We start from the raw sequence: 10,540 nt of genomic DNA on the forward strand, positions 1-10,540 counted from the left end.
GGTGGTTGTGCGAGCGCGGGGTGGGGAGGGCCGGGGTGGGAAGGTGCGAGGCAGGCCTTGGGGCTGGTCCCGCCTGCTGCCTGCCCTCCCCTCGCTCCCACGGGCTTTGTGCTGCCTCTTCTCATTGCTAATGGAGACTTCCCTTTGCCGGAGTGCAGGGTGACTTGTAAGGAATTGCCTTCCCCGGAGCCTGGACCTGTTTTTTTTTGTGGCCTAGGAAGAAGCGGTTTCCTTTCCCGAGCTGTTGGCATCATCTTGCCAGGATTCAGTCATTCCCAAAGGAATGGAGGAATGCAGCTGATAAGTCCTTAACCACCCTGTGCTCCCATAGGCAGCACCAGAAGCTGGCTTCATCTCCACTTTGGCACTTTGGGGGTGGGCCTCTCTTTGTTACCTGCTCTGGGTACCTTTTTAGTGGCACTGTAGACCAGAGGAGATGGAAGAAAAGGAGCGATGTGATAAATTCCAGCTGGTACCTTGAGACTAAGGGAATTCTTATCTTTTGATTTTTTTTTTTTCTTTGGGGGGAGGGAAGTGCTACATTTTATGGGGTATGGGAGGAGGGAGGAAAAATATGTTGCAGATCTTTATGTGGTTTTTAAAACCAGCCATCAGAGGCAATTACTGAATAAACTGAAGCACAAGAGGAGGGTTTGTGAGCTGGAAGCAGCACTAGCCTGCAAAAGAAAGGGGCACTGGACTGCTGTTGTGACTGTGGAGGAAGAAACCTCAGCCTCCTTCGTTTCTCACCACCTACTCTCCATCCACCCTACGCGAAAATGAGTTGTGTGCCATGGAAAGGTGACAAGACCAAATCGGAATCACCAGAGCCACCCCAGCTACCACCACTGCATATTTACCATGAGAAGCAGCGTAGGGAGCTGTGTGCCCTCCATGCCCTCAACAATGTCTTCCAGGACAGCAACGCCTTCACTAGGGAAACCCTGCAGGAGATTTTTCAGAGGTAGGATGCTCTCTGCACTGGCGTTAGCTTCCCCTTGTCCTCTGCTGCTCGGAGGAATTTTCAGATCTTACTTGGGCGGAAGAATAGAGCAAAGGAGGGGTTCAGAGTATGCCACTGCTTTGAACTGAATGTAGCTTCTTTTTTAAATTTCCCCCCGCCTTCTTTTTTTCCTCTCTCCATGCAGAAATTCTCTCTCCTTTTACTTGTTTCTTAAACTATTATGGCTGCCAATTTTGTGTCCAAGGGCTTTATTGCAGATGCTGTCATGTGGTTGGACTGCTGTCTTCTCCCCTACCTACCTTAATGCATCTTCTACCTGTCTTCCATATTTTTGTTCCTGCCCTCGTGTAGGTGTGTTATCTTGATATTAATAATGGATTTTGGGATTGGCTTGGGAGAGTGAAGGAAAAAAAAAAAACTTCTTGATTTAGTACCGCAACACATCTAAGTTTTTTGGAAATTAGGAGCTTTGCCAAATGAGTGACTCCTTATTCAAGTGGTCAAGTGAAGTTCTTCAAATATGATATTTTTTTTTCCGTGCAGCAAGACCCTGTGTACTCTCTCAAACTGGATTTAATTTCAGTGGCTAGATCCCCATTTTCTGTGGTGTTGCTAAATGTTTCGCAGCAGCCTCAGATAATTAATAAAAGTGGTTTTGAGTTTTACTGGGATAAATTTAAATTATTAATGTGGCCTGTAAAATAGCTCATATTTTGCTCAATGTTTATTTTATGCTGTTTCGACGTTTTTTGGAAATTCTCCTGCATGTGCCTTTGAAAATTCTGGTGACCTTTCATTGATGAAGCTAAGTAATCAAATAGGAAAAGGGGTCTTCTCTGAATCTCAATCTGCAGATGTAAACGTCGCATAAGTTACGCTTGAATACCTGTTACCCACAGTTGACAGCATCTTCTGTTTGTGACAGGTAGGAAATTGCGCTTCATGGCAGCAGTTACGCAGGTACTGTTGGACAAGGCAGTGGCGGTACCCTGTGCTGATGAGCAGGGAGCTGTGCGCCTGTTGCTGCTGTCCTGAAAATCAGCAGGTTTATGAAACTGGTGCTTGAATCATCAAACGCATGTCTGTCTTTGGCAAAAGAAAAAAACAGCAAATACCGGATTGAAATGCTATTTATGATAGTGTTGTAAACAAAATTCCTGTTGGTGAAGTGGAGCTGGTGCGCGGCAGGCTCAAGGCACTCTTTGTCCAGTGTAAAGACGCTAAGGTTTTGTTCCAGAGCAGCAATTGTCAGAATCTTAATCACAGATGGATTGCTATTGGCCTGAAGCAAACAAAGGCAGTTCATGTGGTAGGAGTGTGATGATCTAATTAGTTGGCTTTCATTGGGTTTGGTGAGAGAGAATTAGTGTGCAGCATGAAACCTCTCAGAAAGAGGTTAGTCTTGTCAGACCTCTTGCCCTAGAAGGGAAAATTTGTCTTTGATTCCAACCTGGTATTGTTCCATCCTAATATTCAGATCAAGATACACAGATTGATTCAGCCCCGTGGAAGTATGGAAATATATGTGGAAATTCCTCTCAGAAATGGATGAGTTATAAGCTATGCGTAGGAGTTGCCCCTTACCTTTGCATCTCTGTTGCGTTAGTACTCATGTCTAGCTCTTTGACTTGCCTTTAAGAAGTGTGGATTTAGTTGCCCTTTATACATAATTTTTCCGTATGTCTTTCCTGTCTGTAGTCATATTCTGTGTGTTGATGACTGATAAAGGACTGATTAATATTTTTAATAAGCTACAAAAATGTTGCGAGGTGTGATTTTTAAACCCGGTGTTGACAAGGTAACGAAATCACAAATAAGCTTAAGCTTTCTGTAGCTTTTATCATGTTCCTTGAAGAATGATTGAACCACATTGCTTAATCATTAGTTTCCCTTTTGCTGCATCCCATTGCATAAGGCCAGTGTAGTCTGATGGTTATCATCTCAACTGTATGCCAAAACTTGGTCCGAGCTCCCCTCTGATTTTGTAGTCCTTCTCTTTCCTCTAGCACAAGAAATACCTTTTTGATGTTCCTCTGGCTTTTGTTGCAGGAAGTAAGATTGCATGTTCCAAGTGTTGCATGGAGATACAAACAAAATCTCTTTGCTTCACTGGAGTCTGTGTATTGAGACCTGATTAGGAAAGACAACTGCGTACAGGAATCTTGGAGCCCATTGTGTTAAGACAACATGTTGATGAAGCTTTCTGACTTAGAAAGCTCAGGAGGATTATTACCTGGATTTCTGTGCAACTTTGTCAGTCTTCCTCAGCTTAGTGTCTAGATAAAAAAAATTAACTTTGGGGAGGCGACTTAATTCCTTGTCTAATGAGAATCCTTCAGCTGATGATTGTGGACCCTATTTAGGTGTGTGTGAGTAGAGACGTTGAGGTGATTCTTGGTGAAAGTTTGCTCACGGGTACCAGTTCTTTGAGTGTGTCGCCTCTTTTGGTCTCTTCATCTCATTTCTGGGGCTTTGAAAGTTATGGGAAGGAACAAAGATAAATGTGTTCTTTCAGTTCTCAAATAAGCTTGTCTCTGGAAAACGGTGCCACCAGAGGGTGCTTGTGCAAACACAAAGGGCTCTGTTAATTGGAAGGCTTTTCTAGCTCGCTGGCTTTCATGAGAGTTAATAGGTTGAAGCAATGATCTTGAGGAATTAGTTGTAGCCGAGTGATCTTGCTTTATGGGGAGATGCTGGAAGAGCTGTGACAAGCTACAGTAGCATCTCTGTGATTAGTAAAATACAGCAGAGCTTTGGAGACTGGAAACCATGATTCTCTGAAAACGTCACTGCCTTGCTCAGAAATGCCCAGTGGTGGGTATTAATAGTTTTTCCTATTACCACGTTGTTTTGGACTCTTTGCCCTTCTGTAGTTAAGTCACTTCCCAGGCTGTTCTGCTGCAGTCTGCTCCACTGCAAGAAAACTCACAGCTGATGCAAAAAGCTACCTGTCTGTAGCCTCTCTAGCCTTGGTTGGTCTGAAACTCCCTACTCAACCCACTGCTTTCTTCTTCTTCTTGTCAAATGCCTTATGTTGTCAGGGGAGGAATGCAGAAAGGCTGAGGGATTTTCCCTGGACAAAATATGCCTGCAGAACTTCCACTGTGCTAAAGGCCGAGCGAAAAACATGCAGGAACATCAGGAGTTTTGGGGGACGAAGTTGACGTGAGGGAGAGGCAGGTGAAACGTGGGTATTTGGATGATATGAAACATCTGAAGCTTGTGCCAGCAGAGCTAATGGAGTCCTTACCAATCAAAAGAGCAACTCTTCACAACAGAATTGATCTCAGGCTTGACTTCCTTTGGTTTGGGATGAGAACCTCGCTGTTCTCTGCTCCCAGTTTCCCCCTGTGCTTGCTCTTCTAGCTGTTGAAGCCCGTCTGTCACCTTCATAATAATTCAACCCCTTGTTTCCCTTCCTTACAAAATTTCTTGGGGGAAAAAACCATAAAACAATAAAAGTGTCTGGGTTTTTTTGCCATGTGTCTCCATGTTTTATGCCTTGCATCCATTATCTGCATTTGTGCAAAGGCTGTCTTATTTTTGTGTGTAACATGATGGACTGTGATTCTGGATTTTTAGATGCTATAGTAATGCAAGGGATGTCTAGGCAAGCTTATGGATTAAGGCTGAAGAGATGTGTTTGCAACAAGGTTAGCTGTTTAGCTACCTACAGCAACAGATTTTTTTTTTATCATATAGCAACAGCAATGCTTTAGAAAGCTCCCAAACCCAAGTATCTTCACAGCTTTGCGTCTGAATACTTCTTTCATTTACCAGCAGGGAGTGGGGGAGAACAACCTTTTCTGCAGCCAACCAGCCCTGCATCTTGTTATCTTATCCAGTCTTCAAGACTGGTGTTGACTGTTGGAACTCTTGAAACTGTGATAGCCATTGTTCTAAATGGCAAACTGGCATTTACTTCAACTGAATTGAGGAAAAAATAACTGAAGCATCCTTCAGAAGTACCAGTTCAAGGAGGGGAAAAAGAGCTTCCTGCTTTGTGGTCTCTTTCACATCAAAGCTAGGATCTTTGGAGGCTTTGTACATCAAAGTTATCCTTAATGTGTTATTTAGCCCTCTCAGCCCCTTTGTTGAGTGATAAGGGGGAACGGAATAGAATCATAGAATAGTTTGGGTTGGAAGGGACCTTTTGTTTTCAGGGGTTTTGTGTTTAAACACAGGCTTCAGGTTATATGGCAAGTAGCCCCTTCCAACTGTGGAATGTAGGTTCCGCGAATGCCCGCTAGAGCAGTCTCCTGTTCTGTTTGCAGGCTGTCTCCCAACACCATGGTGACGCCCCACAAGAAGAGCATGCTGGGAAACGGAAACTATGATGTGAACGTGATCATGGCAGCGCTTCAGACCAAAGGCTATGAGGCAGTTTGGTGGGACAAACGCAGGTACTGAGAAGTCGTGTAATTCTAGAGATGGCTGCTGTTTGTAAAAACAAAAAAGAGATTAAGTTAAAGTACCAGAATATAATCTGATCCCTGTCTTGTTTCCTGCACTCTTTCAGGGATGTTAACGTCATTGCCCTGTCTAATGTGATGGGCTTCATCATGAATCTGCCCTCCAGCCTTTGCTGGGGCCCCTTGAAGCTCCCCCTCAAGCGACAGCACTGGATCTGTGTCCGGGAGGTGGGAGGCACCTACTACAACCTCGACTCCAAACTCAAGGTGCCTGAGTGGATTGGAGGTGAAAGTGAGCTCAGGTAGGATTTTTTTGTATCCTGTTCCTCCTCAAATCCTTCCCTGTTGGACGTGGGGAATCTGTCCTTAAACAGTTAGCGGCTGAAACATTTATCGTTGAATTTCAACAGCAAAGATTTGAGAGTAATAAAGTTCTTGTGCCTCCACTTAGATTTATTCCCCGTTTGTGCAAAGCTAGGAAAATGCTTTTGCCGGGGGTGATCTCTGTGAGCTTAGGAGAGCCCGACTTTGTCTCTTACATGGCTGACTCTGTCACTAGTGATGAAGGTAGAGGCCAAGTCTGGTATTAGTAGGTGACACGTGCAACAAGATGTGCTGTGCCTTGCCCTCTCCTCAAATGCAAGAGTATCAGCCTCTTATTGCCACTTCAGTAGCGATCTGTGTGCATGTTCCCAGCAAAAGGCTTTCCAGATTAGAAGATTCCAGTGAAAGTTGCTTGCTAGGAGTCACCTGCCTATGTAAGTGTACGCTGTGCTTCTGGCTTGACTCCCCTCTTCAGTCTTAACACGAGATGGTTGGTGTAATTACTTTGACTGCAAAGTCTCATGTGCTCTTAGTTGCTGTTCAGCTTCCATTCCATCCTGTTCTAAAGCCTACTAGCAGCTTTGCTGCCTCAGCTAGACTTGTTCTGAGGTAGGGATTGCACATGAGCAAATTTGCAGAGCCTACCATGCCATTAAAGTCTTGGTAAAGTGAATGTCAGCCTTTTGTGAGCTTCTGGGATAAAGTAACGCAGTTCTGGAACTGCTGTGCAGCGCTTCTGGTGGATTTTATCCTGGGTGTGCTGTTTCTTCAGCAATAAATAAGGGCTTCCTGTATAGGGAATTTTGGAAATCTGGGCCGAAAGATATCAGAGAAAACATGGATTTGACTTTCTTAGTTATTGGCGATAATCCAAGTTTGGTATTAAAAAAAGCTTATGGGCAGAAAGGGGCTGCAGAACCATGTCAAATGACCAGGCGGTACACTGCTCCTACAACCTGTGATAAGGACGTCTAAACGATGGGGTGTTTTTCCCGCAAGTATTCCAGATTTGTTGGAAATATTTTAAAATACAGTGGGATTCTTGATCGCGGAGATCTGAAGAAACTGAACTTGGCTTTAATTTTATTTTTGCCACCTTGGAAAATTGGAAAGTAATATGTATATAGACCTCTCTGCTGAGGTTAAGATTGTGCTTATCTGGTTCTGCAACAACTCGTGGGTTAGAGGTGTTGAATCTCATGGGGCAAGTTTAATATTTGGGCTTTTTTTTTTTTCTGTCAGAAAATAACTAGAGACAGTGTGTGTGGGTTTCCCAGCCATTTTTTGTCATGTTTGCAGAGTTAGTTGGGTTTAGTTGTTGTAGAAGACGACGAAGTTCTACATTCAGTAGTGCTTATTTCTGCTTTTCTTTATGATAGGAAATTTTTGAAACACCAGCTGAGAGGAAAGAACTGTGAACTCCTGCTGGTGGTGCCAGAGGAGGTGGAAGCACATCAGAGCTGGAGAGCTGACGTGTGACCCGGACCGACTCTGTCCTCCCACTACAGCTCTTCCCCTTTACTGAACTCCCGATGTCCTGAAACCTGGATAACGGGTGCCCTGACTCTTCTCATCTGGAACTTCCTTTGTTAGGCTCTTCTCTTCCTTCCTTGGTGCAATAGGGCAATGGCGCAGGACATTGAGGGGGGGTGGATGGGGAAGAATTGAGGGCAGAGTGGAGGAAACTGGAAGCCAATCACTTTAACTGCAAAGGCGGACGAGCTGCATGCCCTTCAGCTAGCTAGAAGGCGTTGCGCTCTTTAAAACTGGGCTTTGGGGCAAGGATGTCTGGAAGCCTCTGGCCTCCCTTTCCCCACGTTGGTCGAGGCCGCATGTGGTGGAACACTGCTCCCTCCAGGGCTTACTGGGGAGGAGCAGGGCGAAGCGCACTGCCGCCTCTTCGCAAGTCTCTCCCTCCAAAACAAGTCGTCGTGAAAACGTTTGCAATTCCTAAGGGTCTCTCAGGACACTCTCAAACACTAGGAATGGTACGGTGCTCAGCACGACCCTCTGCTTCTTAGGGATGGTTTGTGCCAGGAATGAGAAAACAATAATAAAAACAGCGTCATCTTTCAAGAAATTCTTTGGGTAGCTAAAGGATTCTTCCCCAGTGTCTCCAGGGATTTATGTATGTGGTGAGCGGTTGTTCGGCAGCATGTGGCTGGCTAAGGCGACGTGGAAACAGCAAGCACAGGCTAATTGAGGAGTATCGAGTTTCTGAACTGGAGAGAGGCCGTAGTCTGCTTGGGTTTCTTTGTGCTATGTTGGGTTTTTTTTTTCTTTTTTTAGTATCTATTTTGGTTTTCTGCATGGTCACCCCGTAGTTTAGGGACTGCTCAGAGAGAGGAATAGAACTGAAGGGGTTTTGAGAGGAATTCATTCCCTTTTATTTTCCTCTTTCCAGAAGCCTAGCCCACAATCACGAACATCATGTGAAATGTCTCAGAAAGAGGTAAAGTTACAAAGCAAAAATCGGCTGAGGAGGGAAGCCTTTATAATAGTTGGGTTTTGCCCTTTTTATAGTTACTAGCTGATAATGCGGGAGATGCAGAGGGTCAACCAGAGCCTTTGGGCATTAGAGAGACCCTGGCCTGGTAGTTGAACCAACCTCTCTTTTAGTGTTGGCCAACAAACATTCCGTTAATGGACGAATCACTTTTTCCTCCCCTCCCTTCCGTGGGGAAGAGTAACTAGACATGGAGACGCTAAGAGGAATCTCCGCCGGCTGTTTCCCGGTCACCTGGGTGAGCTGTAGCTCAGTCATGCCTTCCACAGCAGGAGGAGGAAACGCTAAATTTGGAACAAACTTCTTTGCGTTTAGTTCTTCCTGGGCGAGCTGCCGTTTGCTTCCCTCCTTTATGCATGGGATGTCTCCATTCAACAGCAATCTCCAGGACGTGACGGAGCTTGAAGGATCCTCCTGCTCCGTCATGCAGGAAAGTCTCATTACTGGTGTTTGAGCTTGCGAAAGGAGAGGGGTTGTAACTACCTTTTCTCAGTTATTTTTCTCTTGAGAGCGCCACAAAGCATGAGCGGGTCTTTGAAGCTGAGAGACCACCATACATGCACCTTCCGAACAGAGGCCACGTGACGATGGGACGATGATGTTTGCTGATCCCAGGATGTCTGGCAAGCACCATTTTGCAGTCTTTTGAGCACAGCCTCCCACAGTCAAGGGCAAACGGCTCTTACGTTTTAAAGGCCCAACGTTTCTATAAGAAGTCCTATTTCGTAACACATTCCACTGACCGATACCAGCTGGCAGAATTTTTAAACACTTTACAGGCAGGATGCGCAGCCTGCAGGCATTCTGCTTGTGACTTGAAGCCATTTCTTCAAGAGGGGGAAAAAAATAAATCTCAACAGCAACATTTTCTATGCTGGTTAAAGTCGCACTTTGGAGAAACCCCATTTGCATGGAAACTGCAAGCCAACAGATCAGTGCACAATATGCAAAGATGTTTTAAAATATTTTGGGGCTACTTTCCTCTCCTCGTGTGTCAGCACTTTTCCCGTGGCGGGGGAACAGTGTGATCCAGCTGCTCAGGTAAAGGGAAAGTGTAGGATCACACCCCTGTGGGGGGCGAGGCTGCTGTGCCTGAGAGGTGGGCACGCCGGTCCAATCCCACTGCCTGGGAGTGGGGAAGCCCGTTTGTTTTCTTGCTTGTTTGGTTTTGTTAGAGCCTTGTCTTGGGTTTGTTTACAGAGATGTATTTTGTTTAACCAAATATTAAAAATGGAAAAAAACATTTCCATATAAATGTCCTATCACTTCTGTATGTTCAGCTGAATTGTTCTGTAACAAAGTATGTAAAGGAAAAATAAATTTTTTTTTTTCTTTGGTTATAAAACTGCAAGCTTTCTGAGAGTCAAGAACCTCAAAAAGTCAGTCACTGGTGCTGAGATGGAGTCACCTCTCTGAGAGCTCCCTGAAGCCATGCAAAGCTTTCTCAGGCACCTGAAGGTGACAAAGCCATGTCAATCCTTTCCCCCACAGCCATGCCCCACAGGAAGCAGAAGGGTCTCGACCCACAGAGCCACCGCCAGCTCTGAAAGAACTGAGCCTCCCTAAAGGACGTCTATTAAAACCACACTGCTCAGGTTGGATTTATTTAATATTCAATACAAAAAAATACGCAGCTGATATCTGAAGTTCTACTTTATGAGGCAGAGGATCAGTGCGGATGTGATCGTCTTGAACCTGGCCTGCTGCTCCCTCGGTACGCACGCACACACACACAAAGTTGCAGTGAAAGTGTTTTTGCACGTGCGTCTTCCCGAGAGCGTTTTCCACAGGGCAGAACTACCCGCACCCCTCCTTCCTTTGCTTCGCCTGCTGGGACAGTCACTCCTCCCATCACCAGTGTCCTTAGGCTTCGAGTCAGCCCAGAAAGATTTGCTTTGTTTGGCTGCTGCCTTTCAGAGCCTGACTTGTGTCCCTGGGGCGGTTTTGTGGGGGGCAAGGAGTCTGGGAGAGGAACTCTCCCGCTTCAAGTCTCTGTAACTGGTTATGGCGTGCTGATTGCGTAAAAGGAAAGACTCACGACTTCGGGGGGCAGGGGGGAGGATGCAGACAGGAGCTGTCGTCAGGTCCAGGGAGGGGGCTTCCCCCCCTCGTCATGAACAGGTCAATGTCCCAACAGAGAACCAAAAATAAAAACAAACAAACAAACAAAAAAATGCCCTGACCCAACAAATCAACAGTTCAATATATCATAATCTCAAGGTCTTCCCACATGATACAAATCCAACGCAGCTTCCACAAATTAGATTTTTCCAGACAGTGGAGGCAGGGCCCCTGGCATTCCCCCCGAGAGCCCTGTGTTGGGTCCAAGGAGGA

At 45.5% G+C, this 10,540-nt stretch overlaps 2 protein-coding genes across 2 annotated transcripts in view; one reads left to right on the forward strand and one right to left on the reverse strand.

Moving 5' to 3' along the window:
- Positions 1 to 779: 779 nt before the first annotated feature.
- On the forward strand, positions 780 to 7,717 carry JOSD1 (Josephin domain containing 1). The gene is made up of 4 exons (XM_009581297.1): positions 780 to 964; positions 5,239 to 5,367; positions 5,484 to 5,678; positions 7,080 to 7,717. Exons 1-4 carry the CDS (start codon positions 780 to 782, stop codon positions 7,177 to 7,179), a joined length of 609 nt encoding a protein of 202 aa, XP_009579592.1. The 3' UTR covers positions 7,180 to 7,717.
- Positions 7,718 to 10,466: 2,749 nt separating this feature from the next.
- The window catches only part of TOMM22 (translocase of outer mitochondrial membrane 22 homolog (yeast)), a gene marked incomplete at its 5' end in the record, with an annotated part of 629 nt that continues 555 nt past the window's right edge, over positions 10,467 to 10,540 (reverse strand). Inside the window, one exon of the mRNA XM_009581298.1 lies at positions 10,467 to 10,540. Within this exon, the coding sequence (XP_009579593.1) occupies positions 10,467 to 10,540 (74 nt within the window).

The sequence above is a fragment of the Fulmarus glacialis genome, unplaced genomic scaffold (genome assembly GCF_000690835.1).
Source record: "Fulmarus glacialis isolate BGI_N327 unplaced genomic scaffold, ASM69083v1 scaffold37007, whole genome shotgun sequence".
NCBI classification, from domain to species: Eukaryota; Metazoa; Chordata; class Aves; order Procellariiformes; family Procellariidae; genus Fulmarus; species Fulmarus glacialis.